This window comes from Jaculus jaculus, chromosome 14 (genome assembly GCF_020740685.1).
Source record: "Jaculus jaculus isolate mJacJac1 chromosome 14, mJacJac1.mat.Y.cur, whole genome shotgun sequence".
NCBI classification, from domain to species: Eukaryota; Metazoa; Chordata; class Mammalia; order Rodentia; family Dipodidae; genus Jaculus; species Jaculus jaculus.
The window spans coordinates 24,233,734-24,260,640 of record NC_059115.1 but is presented as its reverse complement, the minus strand read 5'-3'; the positions used below and the strand labels follow the sequence as shown (position 1 = coordinate 24,260,640).

The 26,907-nt window shown below is 52.3% G+C and overlaps 1 protein-coding gene across 3 annotated transcripts; it reads left to right on the top strand.

Moving 5' to 3' along the window:
- The first annotated feature begins 1,922 nt into the window (after positions 1-1,922).
- Nsg1 (neuronal vesicle trafficking associated 1) lies at positions 1,923-26,086 on the top strand. Of its 3 annotated transcripts, none has more exons than XM_045133451.1 (5): positions 1,940-2,231; positions 3,331-3,485; positions 6,706-6,822; positions 18,527-18,637; positions 24,800-26,086. In XM_045133451.1, the coding sequence occupies exons 2-5, from the start codon at positions 3,357-3,359 to the stop codon at positions 24,998-25,000; spliced, it is 558 nt and encodes a 185-aa protein (XP_044989386.1). In that variant the 5' UTR covers positions 1,940-2,231; positions 3,331-3,356; the 3' UTR covers positions 25,001-26,086. The 3 variants fall into 3 exon arrangements, with proteins under 3 accessions (XP_044989387.1, XP_044989386.1, XP_004669886.1); XM_004669829.2 differs by lacking the exon at positions 1,940-2,231 and adding an exon at positions 2,895-2,980; XM_045133452.1 differs by lacking the exon at positions 18,527-18,637 and having other exon boundaries at positions 1,923-2,231.
- The last annotated feature ends 821 nt before the right edge of the window (positions 26,087-26,907 follow it).

Genomic DNA, 26,907 nt, shown 5'->3' with positions numbered 1-26,907 from the left:
GTTGATACAATGGATGGAGAACTAGTCCTTTCTTTACTTTGGCCTGGAGGATCGTGTCAGCATGCCCCAGCAAGTAGACTGGGAGCTGCCAGGAGCTGGGGGTGCACAGAACACAGGGGACTCTAAATCTAGTTTTCCAAACAGATCCATGGATAAAGGATCTGGTTCAACGCAGCCAGGCTGTAGAACATGGGGCAGGGCCTTCAGTAGGTGCTTAAGCTGCCAGAGCCTTCACCGCTTTTCTGGGATTGGGTGGGAGGAGACTGCCTGCTGGAGAAGCAGAGAGCCTGTAGTTCGTCCTAACCCTGCCAGGAACTCTGCAACCAGGAACCAGTCTTTTGGTATTGCTAAATTGCAAAGAGGATCACAGGACTCTGAAGGGCTCCTTAGCTCCTATGAATGCTAACAATACATCCATAACAACTGCCCATCACTTTGCCCGATTCCAACAGAGGCAACTAAAAATAGCTGTCCTGAGGGCACAGCATTATAAGTCAGAGCAGTTAATAACAGCCCTCAGACGTGTTGGTTCAAAAACTCATTTCATTCTCACAATACCACTGTGACGGAGGTATTACTTATTATTACCTCTATTTTATCAGTGGGGAAACTGAGGTACAGAAGTGTGGTAATGTTAGAGGTGGCGGGACCTTTGAGAGGTGGCCTAGTGGGAGAGTCACTGGGGCACTGTGTGGGGAGTGAAACAGTTCTACTGAGCCCCTGCCATAGTTTCTCCTGCTTGCTCAGCTTCCTGTCATGAGATCTTTCCCTTTGCTTCTGAGTCCTGCCATGACCTGTAGTAGTTGCTCTTCTCATTGTTACGACTAGAAAACCTGATAAGAACAACTTAAGAGGGGAAGGGTGTATGCGGGTTTACAGTTTAGGGGACACAGTCCGTCACCGAAGGGAAGGCAGGCAGCAGGAGCATGAGAGGGCTGGTCACACTGCACCCTCAGCAAGGCCGGAGTAAGAACCCAGGGCCTCATCTCGCTTTCTATCGTATTCAGTCTGGGACCCCCGCCCAAGGGATAGCGCCTGCCACAGGGTCTTTCAGCCTCAAGTAATTTAATCTAGCAACTCCCTTACGGATATGCCTAGAGGCTTGTCTCCTCAGCCAATCTAGATCCTGTGAGGTGGACACTAAGATTAACCTCACTGTGCCAGCTCACCTGGACTGCTTCAGCAGGGCTTAACCGATGTTGACACTACACTCTCAGAACTGTGGGCTAAATAAACTCTTCTTCATAAAATACTGAGTCTCAAGGATTTTCTTATAGTAACAGAAAAACATGGTTGAGCACTGTCGCTCTGACTCTTGTGATAGCATGGGCTTCAACCAGTATGGCAAGGGAGCCACTTACAGTTCAGTCTTGCAAAAGTCAGGGTGGCTCTAGGTGCTGAGCAGTATATGGAGGTCCCCTTAAAAGTCTAAGCAGTGATAGGATCAGGGTCCCTGAAGTATACCTAACACCCTCCTCTGGTTAAGCCAGTGACAAGATTCTGTGTGGCTCTTGAAGTTAAACTATTGGTTCACTTTAATCTGGGGTATCATAGCTCAGCTGTGCCCGTTCCTGGCCTTGGCCCCTCAACATAATCCCTCTTGACCTGTCCAAAAACATATGCAGCTCCCTGTAAATTATTTTGGTCCCTCAGCCACTGTGTTCTTGTGGGCATGTCTGCATGGAGCCCCAAAATATCTGCCTATGTCCTAATCTTGAGGCCCCGTGAACCTGCGTGGCAATGGAGGTTGAGCGGACCCTCGCTCCCCTGGGTGAGTAGCCTAAGTGCAGTGGGAAGAGACACAGAGGGACACCCAGGCGGCGAGGAGGGCTCTGCGGGGAGCAAGGCGGACGCGGAGAATGAAGTGATCCGCCCACCAACCAAGGAACGCCCAGGGCCAAAAGAGAAAGAGGCTCCGGGTTCTCTGGGAATCCTCGGGACCCCAGACCCTCCATAACGACATCGAGGGACATTTCCTCAGCGCCAGGGAGCTTGCAGAGCAGTGGGTCATAAGTGCGGGTCCTCTCCCAGTCATAGCCCCTCGCTCCCATTTTGGCCTCTCCTTCATCTCTGGAGCTTTTTGCTCCCACGTTTTGTTTTCGCCCAGCAGTCCGGCAGGCAGGGCTGCGTAGAGGTCTAGAGCAGGGCCTTCCCCGGGCAGCTGCCACAGTGGCCCCGCCGAGGGTAGGACTGCGGGGTCGGGAGGAGCGCTTGCTTCCGTCTGGGTCCAGGTAACCGTCCGCGTCGCCCTCCGGCGGCCGTGACCGCTGCGCGCGTGCGGTGGCGGCGAGGGAGGGGTCCCACCTCCGCTCCCGGCGGCCCGGCTGGGCTCCAGCGCTGCCCGGCTCCCCAGGGCCGGCTTCCCCCGGCGCGCTCCCATCGCACCCTCGACCGCCCCATTTCTTCAGGGGCGCGCCCTCCCCACACCTCCGCGCCCCGACCGCCGCCCCCAGCTTTTCATCTTCCTCCAGGGCCCGCGGCCCGCGTCCTCCCGTCTCCTTCCACCGCGGGGCTCACTCCTCCCGACCTCTCCGCTCCCCTCGCCTCGTCCTCTCCCGTCGCCCCCGCGGCCGCCGGGGCAGCGCAGGCCGCGCCCGTGGCCCCAGCCTGCGCGCGCGCGCCGCCCCGAGCCTCCGCCGAGCGCGCCCCGCCGCCCGCCCCGGCCCGGCCCGGCGCGCGCGGGTCCCGGGGGAGGTCCCACCCCAGCCCCGCGCCCTTTGTGCGGCGGCCGCGCGGGCGGGGCGCTGCGTCAGGAGGCGGCGCGGCCGCTCGCGCACCCGCACCCGCACCCGCCCGCGCGGAGCCCGGGCCGCGGCAGGAGGAGGCGGCGCGCGGAGGCGGGAGCCGCGGAGCCCAATCGCCGCTCCCCCGCCCGGCCCGCCGCGCCGCGCCGCCTCCGCCATTGCTGCGCGCGGGAGCCGGCGACGCGGAGGCTCGCAGCGCGCTCGGACCGAGCCGAGGTTCCCGAGCCGGGCGTGGGGTGAGTGCGGGCGGAGAGCGGGGTCGGGGCCGCGTACCCCGTCAGCGGGGGGCCGGGATGCACTGGCGGGTGGCGGGTCACCGCGGACCCGGGGCCAGGACGCGTCTGAGAGGAGGGACGGGGCGGCGGCCCCCCTCCCGGCTGCGGCGCGCCCTGCGCCAGGGGCTGCGAACCAAGGGCCGAGGAGCGTCCAGACGCCGAGCCCCATCCCCTCACCAAACCGGGAGGCGTTCGCCGTGGCCCCCCACCCTTCCTGGGAGGCGAGGGGGGACCCGCGAGTGCGCGGGTGGGCGTGCAGAGCCCGCCTCCCTTCGGCTAGCCTTGACCTCTTGCTCGGGCTCCCTCCGCAGGCGGTAGCCTAGGGTCTCTGGCAACCATGGTGAAGTTGGGGAACAATTTCGCGGAGAAGGGCACCAAGCAGCCGCTGCTGGAGGATGGTTTCGACACCATTCCCTTGATGACGCCCCTCGATGTCAATCAGCTGCAGTTCCCGCCCCCGGATAAGGTACGAGCCCTCGGCACTCCTGCGCGGCCGGGTGCGCACCCCTAAATCTTGGGCTGCGGCGGCAGCAACAAAAGGAAGGCGGAGTGGTGCGCTGGGGATGCGAGGTAGGGGTGGGCTCGGGCCTGCGGAGGAAGGCAGGGCGAGAACAATGTGCATTTGGTGATGCTGGAGGCTCCCTGCCCTTCATGACACCTTCGTAATGACAACAGAACTCTCTGTCCAAGGCCCCCTTGTGATTTTTGTGGGAGTCTTGTGAAGAGCTTTGCTCACTGGTAGCAAGAGCCTTGGGGTCTGAGGTGAGCCCAGGCGGTGCGACTACCTCTGGTGTCTTCCTGCATGGTGCAGTTCCAATCCCACTGGGTGTGTGTGCTCAGACGAGCCTCTTCTCTTTGTTCCTTTTGTTGAAATCTTCAGATCAGTGCCCTGCCTCCCTCCATGCATTTTGCTCCAGTCTTTCCCTCAAGCCTTTTTTTTTTTGAAACGAAATTTAAAGAATCCTTTCATCTTAAGTGAATCCACTGGAGTACTGTTTGTCCCTAAGATGATGTTTCCAGGAATTAAGACCTGAGGGTGAATCTGATCGTGAAGAGTGGACACTTCTGTTGCAACACCCCAATCTGAAATCACACACAGCACCCATTCCCTCCACGCTGCTGCTGCTCAGCCTCCTCCCCCCAAACACAGAGGAGCTGGTCTGCTATTCCCCAAAGTGCCTTTACATTTATAGTCTCATTTGGTCCCTGGTGAAAAGGCTCCGACTGTTAGACTCAGGGCTTTGTGTTCACTGGGTGCCAGGGGTTAGTGAAGTGGAGGATGTCCCTGTGATGGGTGGTTTCTGGTAGAGGCTTCCTTTATTCCCAAGATGGACGTGGAGAGGCTTAGCTCCTCAAAGTGGTTTTTTCCTCCTAACTCCATTGTTTGTGTTTTGGGTTGGGGGATCAGGAACAGGAAAAGGGCTGGGTGTTTGAATATGGCAAAAGGGGATCAGCTGGTCACACCTGTGCACCCCAGGCCACAATGGGGCCACTTCAGGGCACTGTTGGTCCAGAGTAGGCTTCTCAGGAGGTCGCCTAAATTCTTAGCCTCCACTCTTCCCCTCTCTCTGTTGTATCAGACTTGTCTAGTTAGCAGAGCCTGGCCAAGAGGTCCCCACTACTCCCTCCTGCCTTGACATCCCCAGCTGCTCTGCCTAAGATAGCCCAGCCTGTGCCAGGAGCTCTTTGTTCCCAAGCAGCACCTCTGCCAGGTCATTCTATCTGTGTGGCCTGAGCCTACTCTTGTGACCTCGATCTGTTCCATTCCAGAACTGTCTGGCACAATTGGCTCATATAGGTCGGAGGGATTCAGGTAGGACCTAGATCCTGTCAGCTGGCTACAGTGCCAAGGAGTAGCCCAGATGACTGAGAAGCAGACTTCCCCCTGCCTGGGACTGTTCAGACCAAGAGAATTAACTGGCATACATGCTCTAGAGAAGAGGGCTCTAGTGGGGACAGATGCTTGGGCTAGAAGGCTTCCAAGTTCACAGGATGTGCCCAAGGTCACTGTACTGAAGGTCACAGTCATCCAAGATACATAAGCTTCTGGTCATGCCTCTTCTTCCACTGTGCTTGTCGTCAGACACCTCTCAACTAGACCTCTGTCACCCTGAGCACCATGCTTCTCTGATGGCCAGGCCGCACAGGGAATGAAGCCATCTGAGAATGTGCACCAAGTGCCTGGCATTGCTGGGTGCATGTGCTGCACTGGGCACCATTCTGTGCACTTCATGTGTTGGAATTCTTTAACGTGGTGATGTGACTACCACCACTGTCCCCATTTGGCATAAGTGGAAATGAAGGCATAAGGACTTTAAAGTTCCTGCCTAGGGTTATCTGCCAGTTAGTGACAGACACAGATTGAATACAGGTGGCCTGGGCTAAGGGGCCACTGATTTCCTGTCTTTAGGCCTTATGCCCTTAGTCGGTGGGTGAGACAAGCCTTGGTAAGCAAAGTGGCTCCAGTGGCCAAGTGTGTGCTCAAGGTCACAAGGCTGCACAGTGACACACTGTGTCAGGGTGACATGCAAATGACTCTTTAAGAAGAAGGTGATGCCTGGAAGTGTGGACGCCTACCCTGTCCAGTACAGGAGAATTTCATGTAAGGGTGAAGACCTTGAGTGTCCAGCCAGGCTCAAGGATTCTGGCAGCCCTGACTGATGCAGGTTACTCTGTCCCCTGGGTCCTCTCCCAGAAGATGCTACAAGTCACAGCTGGAACCGAGTTTCCCAGCCGCCTGCCTAGGGCTGCCTCTCCCGAGTGGCTTGATTTGTCTTGTTTTGGCTTGTGTTACTGTTATGGAGAGCTCATGTCTCTCCCAGACATGTTCAGTGTTCAATGTGAGCAGTATGCAGTGGTTGGTGATGTCCTGTCTCACAGCCGCTACTGAACACTTGCACTGGGACTGAGTTTGGGGAGTAGAAGTGAGTAAACCCTTGGTTCCACTCTTGAACACCTCCCCAGCTAATGGGGACAGAAAAGCAACTAAGTGTTGAAGTCAGAAAAGCTGTGGAGGTCAAGCTGAGAACATCCTGGGAGCACAGAGCTCCTGCACTGAGGCTGGCAGGGCTGCCAGGAAGCACTTGTGGGGGCAGAGGCAGGTGGGTTTCCAAGTTTACAGGAGACAGTGGAGGAGGAAAAGGCAGGGGCAGGGCAGGAGAGGGCAGTCATTGTGGGGTGGGGTCAAAGAGGTTCTTCAGGTCCATGTCTGCAGGCTCTCTGGCTGAGTTCTGGGGTTGCTGAGTGATGTGTTCAAGTTGTTTCAGGTTATACTCACCATGAGCAGACAGATAGCACAGGGAGAGCCGTGGAAGAGCACAGTTGTCCTCCCCGTTCCCTGTGGCAGGGCTCTGCTGGGGGGGGGGGGCAGAGCCCTGGAGTAGGAGCCCCTGACCTGCCAGCCATTGGCCTCATGGCCTTGGCCAATAAGCTCAACTTCTTTCTTTCAGTTCAGTTAGGCTGTTTCCCCCAGGGCTGGTGTAGGTCTATGATGGTCAATTTCTCTGGGAATGCCTGCACAGAGGACAGTTTCTGTACATGGAGGCTGGTCTTATTTTATTTCCAAGTTACTACCTGGAGGAATAATGACTTTGAACTTGACAGTCCCAGACCTACTGGCTTAGAGAAAATGTATCTGAGAGCATCTGGCTTACTACGACTGCTTCCTTCTCTGTTTTCTGGCGAAGGTGGTTGTGAAAACGAAGACGGAATATGAACCTGACCGCAAAAAGGGCAAAACACGTCCTCCCAAGATAGCTGAGTTCACGGTCAGCATCACTGAGGGTGTCACCGAGAGGTTTAAGGTGAGTGGCCAGGGTCCGAGCTGTCATCTTTGCCCCCACCCGGTTGCAGAGAGGACCCCCAGAGGGAGAGAACAGGATGTAACATTGCTTATCTGCGCTGGCGCAGCTGTGCAGGCCCAACGGCTTCTGGCGCTTGACTCGCATGTTTTTCCCTGCAATGTTTGTTTTTCATTTCTCTTTTCTTCATCTTATTTTAAAAAATCACATGCTGTTTATTTTTTATAACAAGGAAAGCCCACCCATGAGTTTTCTTTTTGACAGTGGTAACACACATGAACACAACACTTACCGGACACTGTAATGGTTCTCTGTTGTAGTAAAGAAGCAGACAGTATTGAAAAGCTAACACCTGGTGGTACTTGCTACATGTCACCCAAGGCTTGGGGTTCCCCATGTCTACGGGAGTGCCTTTGAGGAGCACCATGCAACCTACTGTAGTCCTATAGCCTATATCACAGAAGGGAGATGCTGGAAATACGGGGACTGTTCGGTCCCAGCTTGGTGTGGTAGAACCTCAGTCCTGAGCCCGCCTGGCTGGAGTCCCTGTGTTCATCTTCCTGCCACCAACTGGTGGTCGGGGGTTGCCACTGAAGGAGGTGGCCTTCCAGCCTGCCTAGGTGGCCTCCCAAGTGGTGTCAGTTGAGGGACATGTTTGGTAAACACAGAAGGGAAAATGGAATCTGTCGCCCAGATTCAGAGAGGTGAATTGAATGATATCTGTGGATCCTTAGGCCTTGAAAAGTGGCCCTGGCTGACTTAGATATGGGAGCAGCTGGCTCATGGCTGTGCAGGCACATACCTGCTTCCCTGCAGATTCTAGTGTACCTCTGAACTGTCTCCTGTTTGATTTCTATAGCCTTTATTTTATTTTATTTATTAGAGAGAAAAAGAGAGGGGGGAGGATGGGAGAAGGGAGGCAGATATAGAAAGAGAATGGGTATGCCAGGGCCTCCAGCCACTGCAAATGAACTCCAGATATATGTGCCACCTTGTGCATCTGGCTCTATGTGGTTACTGAGGAATCAAACCTGGGTCCTTTGGCTTTGCAAGCAAGCACCTTAACCACTATGCCATCTCTCCAGCCCTATGATAATCTTTAAAAGTGACCCTTCCAGCAACCTTCCACTGCCTGCTAGTAGCAGGCACTGTTTTCTAGATGAGGACTTGGGGGGGTGTCCTGTGCACTGAGATGCTCTTCCCATAGTTCCTGGGTAGCTGGAAACGTGTGTTGAAGGTTCCTGGCCAGGATCAAGATGGTGCCTCCTCTGCTGCCACCACCCATCTGCCCCACCTACACCTGGGATCCCATCTGCAGGTCAGGGTTACAGAATCTGAGCGTAGCTTGGTTTCCCTGCTTGTCTGACTTTTGCTCCTTACTGCTGTTATTTCAGGTTTCTGCAGAGCAAGGAGCAGTGTGTCACCTGGACAGCCATTCCCTCATCTGTTGAGTGTCCTTGTGTGCCAGGCTCTGTGCCTCCTGAGGTCCTTGGTTTGAGCTTTCCCCACATGCTTACCTGAAGCAGGTCCCTTGGTCCCTTGCCTAAGGCATGGGTGACGTACATTTGTCCCCAGAGCCCTTGGCAGCCATGGCTCGGCTTCTGTGTAGTTACCTGGCTCCTGTTTCCCAGAACATTAGGGCTCAGAAGACCTGGGAAGACCGCATGCAATCTGTGTCATCCCCATGACAGGCTGGTTCTGGTGGCAGGAGTCCTGCTTTACCTCCGCCGCCAGCTGTTGGAGGGTGGTGGGTGCAGTGGGGACTCGAGGGTGGCTCTTCACTGGGCCGTTGCTTTAGTCTCAAAATGCAGCTGCCAGTATGTTCCTGGGCTTAGCTTCTGCAGCCTCTTTTATGAGTTACCCAACTCGTAGGGATGTTACTTGTCCTCTACAGGCGATATCACCGAGGCTGGAATTCCCCATGACTTTGGCTCAAAACCAGTGCCTTTCATGACTTCTAACGGCCCTAGCTGTACCCCTGTCAGAAAGCCACCCTGCTCTCTCCTGGGTGAGCTCACCTCATGTTCCCTCTGCCAGAACTCTCTGTAAGCAAACTCTGTTTTAGCTGTTAGCTTATTATCTCATTGACTCATCATAAACACTTCAGGAAGTAGGCGCCAGCACTATCTTATAGACTAGGGGAAACTGAGGCAGAGAGCCTGAACGGGGCAGCCTGCTTTTGGCTGCTGTACCAGAAGCCACAGGTTTTCAGGTGGTGTGTCCGTGTCAGTTACCCTGTTGGGCGGGTAAACTGCTCTTCTGTACCCTTTCCCTACTGGTTCAAACCCCTTCCTGGAACTGCCTGCTACATGCCACACAGAATCCAGGTCTCTGTCCTGCCAAGCTCCAGCAGCCCTGGTTGTGTGACGGACGGCTTAGCCCCAAGGACACCCTGTAAGCATCCTTCGCCTCTCCTGTTCTGTTTCTGTTTCTGTTTTGGGCTTCCAGGTCCATCCGGAAATCCCTGAGGGATGCTCTCCTATGGGGGGCTTGGTTGAGCCCATGACTAGGTGTGGGTATCTGTGACTGGGCTTCCCAGCCAATGCTCTGACCCAGCTGGTGACCTTGGGAAGGAAAAGAGGCCATAACAAACCCCTGAGACATGAATGTGGGCCAAAATGCAGGCGTGCTGGGTCTCTGTGTGCAGACAGCACTTACTCACAAGCAGCCGTGCCAGCGCCATTGGCACTCCAAATACCATCTCTCTGGCGCTTACTGCACACTCAGTAAGAGCTGGCTAAGTAAATGGATGACTCATCCATCATGCTGGTGGCTCCTGTGGAGGGGGCTTGGGGAGATTTCCAGGGTGTCCTCTTGGTCTCCTCAATGGCAGGCAATTCTCTCCTGCCCCAACCCAGCCTTCTCTCTGGGTGGGGTAGAGGTGTGTATTCTCTACAGGGGACACTTCACAGTTCGTATGGAGTTGGACAGATGATGAGTTCAAGTCTCAGTGGCAGAGCCAAGGTGGGCGGCAGGCAGCTTGTTGCTGTGGGCATGCTGAAGTGGCCAACCTCCTGGGGCACTGACGACAAGGCAGCAGCTGTACGGCCTGCATTCTCAGGGCACCTCTTGACCTTGTCAACTCCAAGGCTGTTCCAAATTGGGAAGTGTCACTTCCTCATGAGTGCCTGGGGCAACCTGCTTGGAAGTCCCCCAAAGCTCCACCCTGGTGACATACATTATAGGCTGCTGTCTAGGTGATTCCATGTCTGCTGGGACTTTGCATCTTTCTGGATGGGGCCATAGTCTAGCATAGCTGCAGGAGAGCTGGTGCCCTTTGGAAATGCTGCCTTTGGGAAAGCTCTCCGGGCCTTTCATGGCTGGGTGATGTTTGTGCTGTGCATGCACACTGATGCGCACATACATACATGCACACGCGATGGCCTATGTGGTTATTGTATGAAACTAACTGATTAAAGATTGGGAGCCTCTTCCTGAAACTGAGGCTAAGGGTGGTGGTAAGGAGCAGGAGCTTGGAATAGAGGACCTGCTCTCCTATCTGCAGTCAGTCACAGTCGTGGTGGGGACAGAACACCTTCCTCTTTCCCTGTGGATCCTGGGAAGGAGACACTGGTTTAGATGCTGAATCAACAAATAAGCAGCACGCGTGTGCCCCTGTGCTCTATAACGTGTAATTCAGGTGTGCGCACCTCTGCACCTTTGGATGGCATCCTTGAAACAAAGTGTCTTTTGGGATGTTGCTTTATGATTATCACTGGAGGATTAATCTCCTGGCTGTGAGGTTGCTGGGTTGGTTGCTAGGTAACCACTGGTGGGGAAGGCTTTGAAAGGCTGCCACACAGGGATAGCAGGAGGAATCACTCCATGGCTGCCAAAAGCATAGGCTTCTTATGTCACTGAGGAAAGCAGCCATTAAGTTAATTGGAGGGGCATTTATGCTAAGACTAAACATGGCCTAAGGTGTTCTCCAATTAACTAAATGTAAACTTTAAAAAAATTGTGCTTGCCCACTCATCCACACAGTATGTCAGTGCTTCTTGAAGGAGGGCATTACATAATGAGTCAGGATGTGGTTATTGGGACAAAAAGTGCTGCTTCTGAGGTCCACCTACCATCTGAGGGCCACACCCCTCACCTACCTTGTTGCCTTCCTGGCGTTGGGAAATTGTAAGGCTGGCCTTGCACTTGAACATCTTTCAAGGTGAGCACAGAGTTGAAGGATGTCTCAGGGAGAGACCATGTTGGTCTAACTGGTCCTCAGAGATGTCAGTCGATGCTGCAGGGGAGATGTTCCCTGGCATCCTGTCATAAATGATTCTGTGGGTGGTTTGTTTCCTTTTCTCATGTCCTTAATGACCTTGAGCTTCCTGTGCACCTGTTTTGCACACTCTGATAATCCCCTGGTGTGTTGAGTCACATTTGTTAAATATTTATGAATGGTAACTAAATTTTCCTAGTATTCAGCAATGTGTGGGGCTTCACTAGGGATGGCACCAGAGACTCTAGAAGCGGGCTTAGGACTCTGGAAACCTTTGGCTCGACTCTATAATCCTTTGGGATTTGGCCACCCATGTCTGTGGTGCAGAGTTCATGGACTCCAGGGCCAGCTGTGAGGGGGGGCTTCATCCAGACTCAGGTAGGACGTGGGTTGAGTCATCTCAAGGTGTGTATGTCTGTGTACACTTCTGTGTAGGTTACCTAAAATATTTAGCACTAAACACTTGAAGATGTCAGGATTCGTCTTTTTCCCAGATTTTCTTTTGTACTGCATTAGTCAGCAGAAATGCTCATTTCCCTTTCCCTCCTCCGAGGTGAGGAAGACAAAGCCAGCCAGCAAGCCACCAGCACCATCGACCTGCTCAGCCTCAGCGCTTCTTGAGTGCTTGTCTTTGCCCTTGGTAGCAGTTTCTGAGAGTTGACCTTGCTTTACTGTCCTGATTTTCCAGGTGAAGAGTTAGGGCTGGAGAGATTAAGGAACAGGCCCAAAGTTATCACCCTGTTTCAGTGATCAAAGTGGGACTCAAGCCCATATCCCAGGATAATGTCCTCCATGACTGTGAGAACACAGGTGGCTCTCTTGCTGTGGATGTCCCACTTCCCTGACCTCCCAGTTAGGCAGTGACCCTGGGAAGAGGCCCAAAGCAAAGAGAAAGCTCAATTCATCCATTCCTGGAGCATCTTGTTGGCCCACTGGGGATTTTGCTAATTCCTACCTCCTGGTGAGTGAGTGCTCTGAGAACTAGTCCTTAGCTAACACCTTGTCAAAGTCAAGTGACTGTAACTTGTGCAAACTGGGACACTGTGGTGAATGACAGTGGAGAGAATGGTTGGGTGGGATACTAGGCAGTAAGTAGCCGCTGGGCTATCCTGAGTATCATATCTCTTAACACCATCCAGACCATGTCCTGTTTGCATTTGTAAGTTTCTGGTTGTTTTATCCAGAAAGCTTTTTTCACACTCTGCTATCATTCTGCATAAGGCTGCTCTAGACTGGCTCACTGTCCCATGAAGACTATTGGAAGCTCGAGACACCTGCAGATGTCTGCCTCCCTCCTCTGGCCACTTAACATTGCGGTAAAATAGACGTATTACAACTTGCCCTTTCAAAGTGTGCGGTTTAGTGCCATTCGTTAGTAGCCACCACATGGGCCAACCTCATGCTGTCTAGCTACAGAACATTTTCATTATCTTGAAAGCAGACCCCACTCCCACTTCCCCCAGACCTCAGCCACCACTGATCTGTCTCTGTGGATGTCCCGATTCTGGAAATGACAGACATGTGTGGAACCGCGCACTGTGTAGCTTTAGTGAGCATGGTGGTTTTTGAGGGTCACTCATGTTGCAGCAGGTGTCATGGCTTCATTCCTCTTCACAGGCGAGCAGTGCTCTGTTGTGTGGATGTATCACATTTTGTTTAGCAATTTTTGGACATTTGGGTTGGCTCTACCTTTTGGAAATTGTGACTGTTTCCGTGTATAAGTTTTTTTTTTTTTCTCTCAAGATACAGTCTTGCTGTAGTCCAGGCTGACCTGGAATCACTATATAGTCTCAGGATGGCCTTGAACTGTCTGTGATCCTTGTACCTGTGCCTCCCGAGTTCTGGGATTAAAGAAGTGAGCCACCATGCCTGGCTGTATAAGTTTTTGTTTGAACCCATGTTTTCAATTGTTTTGAGTATATACCCAAGAGTAGAATTGCTGGTTGACATGGTGATTCTATATTTAATGTGCTGTGGAACAGCCACTGTTTTCTATAGCCGGGGAAAGCACCATGTTATATCAGGAATACAGAAGGGTTCCAGCCTCCTCATCTTTCCCTAACACCTGCTGATCTAGTTAGTCATCACAGCAGGTGTGGTGGTTCAATTCAGGTGTCCCCCATAAACTTAGGTGTTCTGAATGCTGGGTTCCCAGCTGATGGAGATTTGGGAATTAACACCTCTTGGAGACAGTGTATTGTTGGGGTCAGGCTTGTGGGTGTTGTAGCCAGTTTCCCCTTGCCAGTGTTTGACACACTCTCCTGTTGCTATTGTCCACCTTGTGTTGGCCAGGGGGTGATGTCCACCTTCTGCAAATGCCATCATTTTCCCCTGCCATCATGGAGATTCCCCTTGAGTCTGTAAGCCAAAATAAACCTTTCTTTTCCCACAAGCTTCTCTGGGTTGGGTGATTTCTACCAGCAATGCGAACCTGACTGTAACAGCAGGTGTGGCATGGGATCATAGTGTGGTTTGATTGGTATTTCCCTGATGCCTAATGACAGACTTGTCTTCTGAGATTTTATTATACCCAAGACTTGTCTGGGCTCTGGCCTCTTGATGGGGCAGTTGGACATCTCTGTCATGTACTTCTGGGGGGACATATTCAAATCGTAGCATAGATTAGGACCTAGTCATTTTTGAGGGCTGTTAACTCAGCTAGCTGGTCTTGTTCCAGTCATTTACATATCTAAGTCTCAGTTTCCCCATTTGTAAAATATAGTTGGAAACAGTGCATTCCCTGGACTCTAACAAAGAGCAAATAGACTGCTTAAACTGTCACGCAGGGTGGAGTTTGGCAGTCTGCCAGGCTGTGTCTGTTATTTGTCAGGAGCGTATGATGTCTGGGTTGGTAGCCATGTCAGCCACCTTCTCATGGCTGTGAGAATATAATGGAGAGAAGCAACTTAAAGGAGGAAGGAGTCATTTTAGCTCATAGTTTCAGAGGCTTCAGTCCATGGCCCCACGGCTGTGGGCCTGTGGAGAGGCAGGTTGTCAGGTAGAGAGGGTGAGTGAGGCACAGCTGCTCCCTCGTGGTGGCCAGGGAGCTGAGGCAGACAGGCAGAAAAGGACCAGGGACAAGATAAACTCCTTTAAAGGTGCTTTAGTACCCACATCTGACCACTGTGCAGTAATTCTGATGTCTGGGTCTCACCCCTGATGTTTGCTTTGAGTGGAGTGGACGCTGGGATCTTTAGAAATTCCCGCTATTCTAACATGCAGCCACAGCTGAAACTCTTTCATGTCCAGGCTGGGGCCATCGTGAGGGGCTGCTGCTGCTTTTCTTGTGTGGTCCCACTAGACTTTTAGGCCCATCTGGGTGTCCTGCTGGTCCCTCCGAAGGTGCTGTCTTTTTGGTGCCTGGCCCTTTGTCATGTGCCAAGGAAAGACACCATGATCTTCCAACAACTTCGATGTGGTGGCTGCAACATTGTGGGTAGAAGGGCTCTCTTTGCCCTGTGTGCCTTCACACTATTCTTGTGCATCCCACTGTGTGTGTGGCTGGGCTTGCTTGGCTAAAGGTACCACTCTCTCCATGGCGCTCTTCCTAGCCTGTGTCCACATGTCCCTTTCTGTAAGGACGCTGGTCAGGCTGGATGAATGACCACACTAGTGACCTTAACACTGACCACATCTGCAAAGGTTCATGTCCAGTGGGCTGGCTTCCAGTCACTTGGAGTTAGACTTCAGCATATACTGGGGGGAGAGCAGCCTGTGGGGCTAGCAGCATGTTCTCAAACCTGCCTCATTATTTTCCTGATTTAAGGGTGTGAACTATTGTTCCCTAACTTGAGATGAGCTGGGGCACCCAGAGAGGTCTGGCTGCCTCCTCACTCAGGAGGTCACAGAGCTAGGGTTTGGCTCTGAGCCATTTGGAGAGCCTTCTAAAGGTTGAGGCACTCTTTCTCCCCAGGTCATGGCTACCACGGGGCCTCAGTATACAGAGAGCACAGGGGAAGAATTTTGCCCACTTCACACTGCCTGCTGCCTCCTCAGGTTCTTCCTTTGGTCTTCTTTGTTTCAGGGACCTCCTGCTTGCATCCTTGCTTCTGTGAGACCCTTGACTGTACACTGGAATTCCTGAAGAAAGACCCCAAGCAAGTGGGCTCCTCATAGCCCTGCCCAGAGAGCTGGGGTTATTTTTAAACTCTGGTAGCTGGGGTATTATCATTTGTACTCCTCTGTGGCTCCCAAACTGAAGGGCACTTAGTGATATTGCTCCCCAAGGATTCTTGTCAGGCTTCATGACCTGTGATGGATATGGGCCTTTTTTTTATTTATTTATTTGCAAGCGGTGGGGGGGGGCGCAGATACAGATAGAGAGAATGGGCACACCAGGGTCACTAGCCACTGCAAATGATCTACAGATGCATGTGCTCCTTGTGCATCTGGCTTATGTGGGTCCTGGGGAATTGAACCTGGGTCCTTGGGCTTCGCAGGCTAATGCCTTAACTGCTAAGTCATCTCTTCAGCCCTATGGGCCTCTTTAGAATAGTGTCTTTATTTGTACAAAACAAAGTAGGGATGGGTCATATGGAGCCAATTAGATGGAAAAGCAGTTCCTCCCCACTGCCCACCCTTAGCGGTGCAGCCCTTTGGGTGGGGACTGCAGAGAAGTAGGTGGCTGGGTCCCTAAGCAAGGTGGATTTGGGCAAGGAGTGTTGGGTTGTGTAAGAGTCCTCTCTGCCATCTTTGTGACCTTGGGTGAGCCATGGAATAGCATTGGTGATAATAGCAGCATCAGGGGCCATATTCCCTTAGTGTCCATCATGCCAGGCACTATCCTCACTCCTAGACCCTCATGCTAACTCTAGGAGGTGGCTGCTCTGGGCTCAGGCATTGCCAGGTTTAGCAGCTGTCACTGGCAAGCCTGACTGTGTTGTCCCTTTTTTTCTCCCCTGCAACTTATAGCTTCCTTTTCACCAAGTTCCACACTCAGCCTCTGTATTAGTTACTTTTCTCATTGCTGTGTCAAAATACCTGACAAAACAGTTTACTTTGGCTCACAGCTTAAGAGGACTCTTATGGTGGGGGAAGGCATGGTGGCAGATGAAGCAGCCAGCTACTTTACATCTGTAGTCAAGACCGAGAGAGACGAATGCTGGCACTCAGCTTACTGTCATCTCCTTTTTATTCAGTGCAGGACCCCAGGCCCAGCCCATGGGTGCCCATATTTAGGGTGGGTCTTCCCACCTCCGTTAGTTTAGTCTGAAGAATTTCTCACAGATAATACCCAGAGATTTGTTTCCATGTGGAGTCTAATTTCTGTTCACAATGGAGATTGACCATTACAACCTCCTAGAGGCAGCTGCTGCTTGTGAGCTCTCACTGCCCTCAGACCCTGGTTGGTGCCATGGGCCCCGAGGCAACCTGGTTCCATCCTGTCTTTTCCAGCATCAATAACAATGTAGATTGTCCAGACACATGGGCGTCTCTAGGACCTTAGAGAGGGTGACAGGCCCAGTGATGAGTCACATAGGCTGGGGCAGGTGGGGAAGGGAAGGGGTGAAGTGGGAGCCAGCATGGCTCAGGGACAGTGGGAAGGGCCTCCTTTGAGGAGATGTAGAGATTGTCTAGGGTCTGAGGATCCAGTCTCTAAGCTGAAGAATATAGAGGAGCCAGATCTTGTTCTGGCCATAGTGGCTGAGATCTGGAGCTGGATTTGGCAAGTGGCTGTGCCAGAGGTATGCAGCAGGCAGATCTGTGATCCAAAGGTTCTTGGCACTGCCTGATCTGGGGAAAGAGGAAATCTGGGCAGGGTGGTCTGTATGCCTGGAAGACTGGCTGAATCTAGCAGCAGAGGGCACAGTAAGCTGGGCAGGAAGGTCCCCTTAGACATGGTCATGTCCCTCAGCTCAGAACTGCCTCACCCAAGTGGTCCTAAAGCTGACATTCCTCATAACCAACAAGATGTGACAGGCCCAGGTGCAGTTCTGAACAGTGGAGATTAAGAGCCCCTGGCTATAGAGATCAAAGTGCCTACAGCAACTGGCTGCAGTGTGGCTCTTGATGGTCATCTGCTGCCTTGTGGGGGCTGTGGATCTGTGTCCCTTCTTACAGGTGAGGAGACTGGCAAGGAGGTCGTAGAGCTTCCAGAATGGTACAGCCTAGAGAGCTGCAGGTGGGTGGAATTAAGCAGCTGGCAGGAGGCTGCAGGGGTCCCCAAAGTGAAGGCAGCCATGCGCAATGTCCTTAGAGCTCATAGCAGAGCCAGCATCTATCTGACAGGTGAACATGTCCTGTGTTTGGAACACACCTTCTTCCTATTCTTCCTGCTACCTCAACATCCATGGCCTTGGTACTGGAATGCTGGAAGGAGGGTCATGAAAAGGTGCCAGGGATGCTCAAAGGAGAGACATAATAGAGCATCCAAGGGTTGGAGAGAGAGGTTAGTGGTTAAGGTGCTTGCCTGTGAAGCCTAAGGACCTAGGTTTGACACCCCAAAACCCACATAAGCCAGAGGCACAGGGTGGTGCGTGAGCACAAGGCCGCACACACAAGGTGGAGCACACAACTGGAGTTTGATTACAGTGGCTAGAGGCCCTGGCGTGCCAGTTCTCTCTCTCTGACATATATACACACACACAAATAAATAAATAAGTAAAAAGTGGATCTAAGCATGGGAGCTACCTCCCAGGGCTCCACTGGATCCTCCAAAAAGCCAGGGTTTTTGAGGGTAGCTGAGCTCATGGTGCTTTGCTGAGACTGCCCAGATAAGCTGGGGCACACCTGCAGCGGAATTCCCTAGCCTCACATCCTTGAGGCTATGGGCTTCTGTATGTGAACAGGGTGGAGACAGGAAGCCAGCAGCATCTCTGCTTATCTAGACTTGTGTTCATGGTGCCTGGGCACTGTGCAGGGCCCGTCAGGGCATCTTCTGCTTCCCATCTTCCTTTCTACGTCATGACATGTTCTCACTCCACCAGGCTCCCAGCAGCAGGGTTAGCACCTCAAGGCCAAATGCAGTGCCACTTTGTGATCTCCAACAGTGGTGGCTTTCCCACCTGCGGTCTCTTTGTGCCTACAATCTTGGTTGACTTTGGCAGTAAGCATTGCTGCATCTGTGCTGGGTACTCTAGTGTGCAGCGTGCAACCTAGAGTAATTGCAAAGCCAGTTTCTGTCTTTTCTCATGGCACTGAGTGACCCAGAGGAAAGAGAAGGCAGAGTTGACAGGCCTGCAGTGCTTCTGTTTTGTCTGTTTAACTGGTCCCAACAGGATGGTGTCCTGGAGTTGAAGTGACAGTGTCCCAACCTGAGCCCGGGTTTGGGAAATGTCCGAGGATCAGATGCTTTGCAGGTGAGAGGTGCCTTAGTTCAGTAATCAGGGCCGTAGCAGTTCCTCTGTCAGTCACAGGCCCAAGGTACTGGTCAGCCCAGGTGGTCAATACCAAGGCTTTATTGTGCCTGTGCCCAGGCTGTCCTGGAATCCTAGAAACACATAATCTCTGTGAATGTGACATGTGGATATGATGTGTCTCTGCCCACAGGTGTCTGTGCTGGTCCTCTTTGCCCTGGCCTTCCTCACCTGTGTCGTGTTCCTGGTTGTCTACAAGGTGTATAAGTATGACCGTGCCTGCCCTGATGGGTTCATCCTCAAGGTAAAGCCCTGGGACACATTAGTATCCTTCCCTCTCTGGCCTTTGGAGCCCCAGAGCAGCTGGATCTTGGCTGTGCACTTAGGGCAGGAGGCTTCTAGCCGAAGGCCCTGCCAGAGAAGCCAGGCTTGCAGGCAGAGTACAATGTGGGAAGAAAACCGCTGGTGGTGGGTGGGAGGTGGAGTCAAGAACTGACTTGAATGTAAGGAAGGGTTTCCTGGAGGCAAGAGGTACCAGGCTGACACTTCCCTACCAGAACTCAGCTCTGGGGTAGTGGGAGGGGGTCCACGCTGGGAAGCAGATGGTGGGGAAAGAGCAGAACGGCCTGGCTCAGGTCACACAGGGCGCATGTCGGCCCTCCTGCTTGCAGTTGGTCGCTCTTCTGTTGGTCTTACCACAGCAGCTGCACTGGCAGCCAGACTTCGTGTGCACATGGAAATGCTTGCTCTGCTTCTATCGTCTTCTTCCAAACAATGTGTGAGTGGCATGGAGGCACAGACACGGGCAGGACACAGCACAGAAGAACCAGAATCAGTTGGAGGGAAGATGGGGTGGAGGCCAAAGTTGGGGAAGGCTACCAGGCTGCCATGTCCCAGTGTTTGGTTCAAACTTTTCAGAGCCAGTGGGAAATAGTCCTGTCCAGGCTTAAATGTAAATACAGCAGAAAGTGAGCATGTGTGAGCCGGTGTGGCTCACGGGCCTTCAAGGGGAGTTTGGACCTGTCTTGCTGAGGACGAGGATGTGCTGCCCTGGCACAGCATGTTGGCTGGTGAGTTCTTATGTCCCAGCCCAGGACTTCCTCTTCCTTCCATGCCATGAGGTCCTTCAGGGCTTCTGACCTTTAGCCCTTCCTTTATTAAATAGCACTTATGTGGGTTCTCCCTTATGCCAGGGTGCTGAGCCATAGTTAGGAGGGTGCTTGGGCAGGTAGGCTTGTGCTGCTAAAGAAGGATGGGGTATAGGGGCTACTCCTTCTAGAACGTGGCCCGTGCTGGGGCAACCCATAGGACATGGACCCAAGCTGGACCAGTCCTGTCCCTGTGGAAGCACAGGAGCAGTGACGGGAGTTACAGGTGGAGTGGAGCAGGCTGAAGGCAGCCTGGGGGCAGCAGGAAGCAATAGGAAAGGGGCAGGCTCACGGGCAGACTGTACAAACCCCTGAGTGCCAGGCAGTGAGCGTAGGCCTGGGAAGAGTCGGTCTGGATGGCAGGTGTGTCAGGGATAGAGAGGAAGACCCATGTGATGATGGGCAGATAGGAAGCCCGAACTAGAAAGACTGGGAGGGATCAAATGGAGACCTGGTCCAGAACTGGGTGACTCAGAGGCTGATGTCATGGGAAGGAATAGCACCTGTGTGGGAATTGTCATGCATAGGAGTTTCCCACCCCAGCCACTGCTCACAACTTGCCAGCACCCCATCAACCACTGAGCTGTCCAGATGGGAGGCTAGCCATCCACCACCTCATGCTGAGCGAATATCCCAGCACAAAGCTGAGTGAGGGAACACAGGCCTTGTGATCAGCTCCGCTCACAGGAATGGCTCATTATCTTTCCGGAACCCACCATTGGCGTCTCTTCAGTGTAGCCAGCACTCGAGTCCCTGTCCTGACAGACACGTGGCTCACGAACAGATCGCAGCATGTCCTGACTGCTGTCACTTCCTAGTGGTTCTGCAGTACCTGTGTTGCTGGCCCTACCTGGCAACCCTTGGATAGATACAGTGCTCATTTACCAAGGGAAACAGCACAGGATGGCTGAGATATACCTGTCCATCAGCAGTGTGAATGGATGCAGGACACAGGAGATGTCTACATAATGTGCTCCTTGCCCAGCCAGAGGCCACCTGGTGCTGGGTTGGAATGTCATCCTCTTACTTCAGATTCATGTGATGTTGCCCAGCTGCTGCTGGGTGTCCCAGGGCTGAAAATGAGGGGGCCAAGGAGCTGCAGTGTTGGAAAGCAGTCCTCTCGGCAGATCTGGGGGCTTAAATGGACTCAGTGTATCCAGTTCTTTCACTGAGCTCCTCAGTGGGATCAACCCTACATGTGGGCCCCGCCCTGTAAGACAAGGACGCCAGGTCCTAGGACAAGGAGCAACACAGAAAGGTCAGCAGATGGGCTTAGGCTCTGAGGGTGTTGTACAAACAAGGGACTGCTGAAATCAGCCTGGTTGGTCTCTCAGAAGATCCAAGCTCAGGCCTCTCCAGCAGTGGCAGGATGGGCATCCTCTGCAGAAGGGCACTGCCTGCTTTGAATGGTGTGGAGGAGCTAGATGCTGGTCCAGCTTCAGCAGGCAGAACTGACCCCTGGCAGGTCATCCCTGCAGGATCTGGAAAGCAGTGGAGAGCAATGGAGACAGGACAAGGGCAAGGCAGGGGCTAGAGAGCACTGGGGATCTTACTGCAGCATTGTAAGTGGATGCCGCCAGTGAAGCCACCCCCTTGCCTGGTGCTACTCCATTGGTATCTGTGGGTTGCTATACCTACTGCCCTTCTTCAGAGACGAGTGACTCTACTGCTTCTGATAGGTGACAATATCAAGGGATCAGTCCCAGGTGCCACTGTCCCTGTGAAGAACTGAGCCTCCTTACTGGTCACCAGCTCCTGAAGTGTGGGAAGTGCCTGCAGGCCCCTGAGTGCTGAGAAGTGGCCTCAGAAGAGACAGCAAAGCCATGGAGAGCGATCATCATTGACCTTGTCTTTGTTCCAGTGCCTAAGGCACTGGTTCTGGCTGAGTGTTGGTACTGCAGACAAGGTCCAGCTTTGGAGTCAGACCCCAGCTGAGTTTTTAAAAAATATTTTTATTATTTATTTGAGAGATTGAGTAAGAGGCAGAGAGAGAGGAGGGAGAGGGAGGGGGAGAGAGAGAGAGAGAGTGTATGTGAATGAGAATATGGGTGCACCAGTACTTCTAGCCGCTGCAGACAAACTCGTACATGTGCCCCCTTGTGCATCTGGCTTTTGTGGGTCCTGGAGAATTGAACCTGGGTTCTTTGGCTTTGCGTGCAAGTGTCTTAACCACTAAGCCATCCCTCCAGCATCCAGCTGAGTTCTTGAATGGTCTTTCTCTTGCAATCTCAGTCCTCTCATCTATAAAATGAGGGTAATGTGCCACAGTCAGGCTGCTTGCTGTAAGAACTTAGGCTATAGCTGGATGGAAAGAAGCCAGGATGGGGCCAGGATTACACAGCAAACAGAAAACATCCAGTCCCAGCCCCAGTACAAGGAGCCTTTGAAACTTGCACAGGGATACATGGACATACTCTGCAGGTGAGCCAGCTCCTTCTGGCCTACATGGACACCACCCTTAGTGTGTCCTCACCACTTGCCCCTCTTCAGGCCTCAAGGAAGGAGGGGAGGAGCATCAAGTTCCCATCTTCATCCCATACAGTCTAGCACCCAGCACAGGGTCCTGCAAAAGCTTCTGATGTACCCAAAACCTATGGAGCAACAACTGCCCAGGGCAGGCATGGGCATCCAGAGGCTGCTGGTAATCGCCCTGGCCTCCAGGCACCTAGCCAAGGAAGGACAGTGGGTATTGTCTGATACCTTCCACACAACATGGCTACAAGATGTGCTGGGAGGCCCCATGAGGAGCTGACGGTGTCAGGAGTCTCAAAAGTGGACACAGAAAGTTTCTCAGAAGGAGCACTGAGCACAAAGTGTACCTACCAACTTTGTCCATTTGGAGGAAGGCTGGACAGAGGAATCTCCCTGGCTTCCAGCCTGCTTGGCTCTCCCTTTCATGCAAAGAATTTACAGAGCTTTGTATCATTTATGGAAGTGTCCTGGGAGAGGTGTAACTGACACACATCCGGGGCAGGAATTACCACTGGGTTCCAAGAGAATATTGCTGTGTAGCCCAGGCTGGCCTTGAACTCCTGTCTCTGTCTCCTCAGTGCTGGGAGTGTAGGTGCACGTCACTACCCAGCGCTGTCTACCTTTACCTCCACACTGTCCTCAGGAAGGGCCACCTAGAGGAGGCTGGTGGACTTGCCCACTGGAGTACTCCCCTCTCCTATTATCTTGTCCAGCTGGATTCCCAGGGCCTTTTGCCAGAACACCGTAGGAACTGAAGGGTGTGACCCTGGGCATGACAAAGCCTCTCCTAACCCTAATTTCCCACTGACGAAAGGAGAAATGACAGTATCTGTGTCCTAGTGTCTCTGGGCACAGCTATTGAGAGCTTAGCATAAAGACTTTGCAGGCACTGGTCCATCCTGGGTAGATCCATGATGTGTGCACATGAACACAGGGAAGGAAAGGGCTCTGTTTCTTCCCTCTGTCCAGCCTAGCCAATGAGAGATGGATACAGGCCCTTTCCGGACTCTCCCGGCCGGGTCCTCCAGAGAGGAACCCTGTTAGACTCTCCTGAAAAATGCTTGTGTCCACCTATTGGGGCTCTAAGATACTGAAGGAGGCTGCGTCTTAGAATCACCCATAGGGCCTTTGTAAACACACAGATCCACTGGCGGCACCCACACCTATTGGAATCTGATCTCAGCCAGATAGGGACAAGGATTCTGTTATCCTCCTGCACCAGCTTCTCCCATGGGGATTGGGCTTGCTGGATGACCTTGGCGCTTCACCTCTCTGGGCTTCCCTAGTAAAATGGGGTGACATGCAGCACACAGTGTAAAGAAGGTGCCTGAAGAGCACCCTGGATTGCTGGGTCCATGGACAGCATCGAGAGAAACCTGACTGTGGACGCCCAGCATAGCCTTTACTTATTTGTCAGGGAAAGGGGAGATAGCCACGGTTCCCATATCATCCTCCAGGGGCAAGCTCCTCAGTGGTATGCCTGGTGAACCTACCTTTAGAGATGAGAAATTTGGGCAGGGAAAAGGAGGCTCCTGGGAGCCACTCTCTGGGGTCTTGGGCTGGCTGCTCACTGCACTGGCACAGCTACACTGGGTCACCTGAGGGTGATTCTGCCCCTGCCTTGAGTGAGAGCAAGCCTGCCCTGTCCATGGTGGGGGTGGAAGCTGCAAGGGGTTTCTTGTCACAGACAGGAGTGTGGACTTAGCCATTCAATGCTGGACCCTTAAATTCCTCAGGGAGATTCTTGAAATACAAACAGTGAAAGCACCGATCTGCCAAGCCAGACTCTGGGATGGGAGGTCAGGAATTGCTGAGAATATGCTCTTAAAACTCTCCTCAGGTGACAGACAGAGGCCAAGGTAGGAGCCTAGTTTCCTGTGGAATCTCATGTTTCTGTTCACTCTGAGAGCCAGCACTAGTGTGGAATGCTGATCAGGATGGCATGTTGGCTTTAACAGGGCAGGCGGGAGGTTTACTGCTATTACTGCAGAGTCATTCTGAAAAGCAGTGTGGGGACCGGGAATCATCCTGAAGTGCCTGTTCTGTGTGTTGCTGCCCTGTGGCTCCTGAGATGGTATCCTCTGAGTAGCTGGAGGTGGCTGAAAAGGGGACATGTGGTGAGGACAGGTGGGCCTATACTTATTTGAATGGCCTCACCTGCATACAGAGCAGGCTGTGAAATGTTTAGTCATTGGCTGGAGTGCCTAGTTCAGTTCTGGGGGACACTGGTGGTGAAAAACAGCAGGCGTGGTGGGAGCAATGCACACACACACCATGGCATGCCCTTAGTGCTCTGCTAATGTCAGGCTGGGTCTGGGGTAGTGGTCAGTTGGCTCCTGTACTGCCCAGCACCCACCTTGGGTGAAGGACCGTGGCTTGCAGGGGGCAGTTTTCTGTTTCGTTTTGTTCTAACCTGAGTCTTCATTGCCGCCTTTTCCTTTTCATCTAGGCCATGCCTAGAGGACCTAGTCTCCTAGAAACCTTTCCTCCCTTATTTGAACTGGTTTGTCTTCTTGTTTTCTAGTAGATTAAATTTAATCAGTCAACTAGATACCTTTGATAAAATGACATGTGCTGCCCTGTTAGATACATTCTGGAAACCCAGGTGCCAGTCTTTCATGGCACTTGCTACAGCCAATTCTTTTGAGGTTTGGTCACTGCCTGTCTTCCACATGGTTGTTCCCTCCAAGGGTGGGACACATGCCTTTGACCATCATAGTGTTTATTCCTGTAAGTCCAGGGAAGGTGCTCAGGAATCGTGTGTGTGAGGTGGGGGGGGGGGTGGTAAACTGGAGACACACACTGGCATCCTCTGATGATAGTCTCCATGGCCTCTTATCTTACAGAACACTCAGTGCATTCCAGAAGGCTTGGAAAGCTACTATGCAGAGCAAGACTCGAGTGCCCGGGAGAAATTTTACACGGTCATAAACCACTACAACCTGGCCAAGCAGAGCATCACCCGCTCTGTGTCACCTTGGATGTCAGTTCTGTCAGAAGAGAAGCTGTCAGAGCAGGAGACTGAAGCAGCTGAGAAGTCAGCTTAGCAAGCTGGGCAGGTTCCTTACAGTGTCACTTGAAGGTAACAAAGGGACTTTGAGGGACATTTCATTAAATATAATTACCAATAATTTAGAGGTTACTCATTTATGGTGCAATTGCTTCTGTTTGCTAATGCTGCTTTACAAATAAAACGTGCTGCCGACCACCCATGGGCATAAGACCAAGTGCATATCATATCAGCATTACTCTCCATGTTAAGACCAAATGCATATCAGCATTGCCTAACAAGCTCTGACACCACTATCCATGTTAAGGATTCTTCATGTAGCTCCTTTACTGGGATTTACTGGATGCTGTAAAAAAAAAAAAAAAAAAACACTGGATATGTCAGGGTCTGGATTTCAGAGGAATAGTGCATTTTGTAGGTTTTTTTTTTCAAGCCACATTCCTATCTGCAGACCTTCCTCCATAGCCATATCTGGAGTGGTCTCACTTTGCTGACAGCAGTGCCAGAGAAGGAAGGAGAGCACCGGGGCAGGCCCGCCATCCGTGCCTGTGCCTGTGTCTTATCACGGCCACACTCAGATTGTCACCAGGTCCCTTCTGGCTGTGGTGGTGTCTTGAAAAGTGGGGTATGGGGTGGAGGTGGCCAAGACAGTGGGGTTCTCTCCAGTGTGTGGCCTGAGCAGAGCACAAGAAGGGTGGGGTGGGGAAGGGACGGCCCAGGGGCTGTGGGTGGGCTGTGGGGATGTGCTAGATGGAGGGAGGCACCATGAGCCCTCTCTTCCTTCTGTTCTGAATACATTTGCACGTACAGCCCTGGATGCGACTTAGTTTTTGATTTTGTTTTTTCCTTTTATTAGCTGGGTGGGAAAGTGAATGTAACTGCTGGTAAGCCAGGGCTACTTAACTTTTATTCTGTGAAAAGATGTAACTCCTTTGATGTAGGAAGTGGGTGGGAAGGCTGGTGTTGGGGGGGGGCGGTTATGGCACCTTGCAGATATACTATTTCAGTCCACAATCTTTGTAAGAAAATTGTTTTAATCTGAATCTTGACATTAAAGTATATGTTTACAAAGTTGTCAGTTAGATAAATTAAGTGTGTAAGACAATTAAATAGAAAAAAGATATTTGCAGTTGTTTTCTTCCATGTTCTTTGAATGTGCTGTTTCCGGTGGACTTGTCACAGGTCTGAGTAGATTAGAAATAAATGACACAGTGCAAGATCTGCTGCAAACAACAAGGTGATCATGGGCAGCTCTGCAGCTCTTTCCTGAAATGTGCTTCCAAGACATAAAATCTATTTTATTACCAAAGGTGCTTGGAAGCAATGACCAGGAGGGAGCTCAGCAATGGGTGGGGTCACAGAGGCGTGTGCTGTGGAGAACATTGTTAAGCTTTGAGGAAGACATAGAGCAATAAAAATGTGCCAAAACCTGTCGTGCATATAAATCTACAGATATATGGCACCATGTCCACAGAGCCCAGGCAAGCAAGCCCCATAGTGTTTCCTAGTAGACATGTACTTGACTGTGAATTCATACCTGTGTAACTTCTCACTTCACTCTGCAAATAAAGAACTCAAGGAACCCTGAGTTGCACACTGGACTGTCTGTCCACACATGTCTGAGCTGCAAAGAGGACTATACACATATGTGTCTGAACCATGCACTGGACTGTTAACACATGTGTCTGAGCTGCACACTGAACTGTATTCACACATGAATCTGAGCTACACATGCGACTATCCAGATACATGTCTGAACTGCACACTGGACTGTCTAGACATGTGTCTGAGATTCACACTAGACTGTCCACACATGTGAATGAGCTTGACACCAGATTGTTCACACATGTGTGTGAGCTTCACACTAGCTGGTCCACACATGTATCTGAGCTGCACATGGGTCTGTCCATACATGCATCTCACCAGGAGCAGTGTGAACTGGCC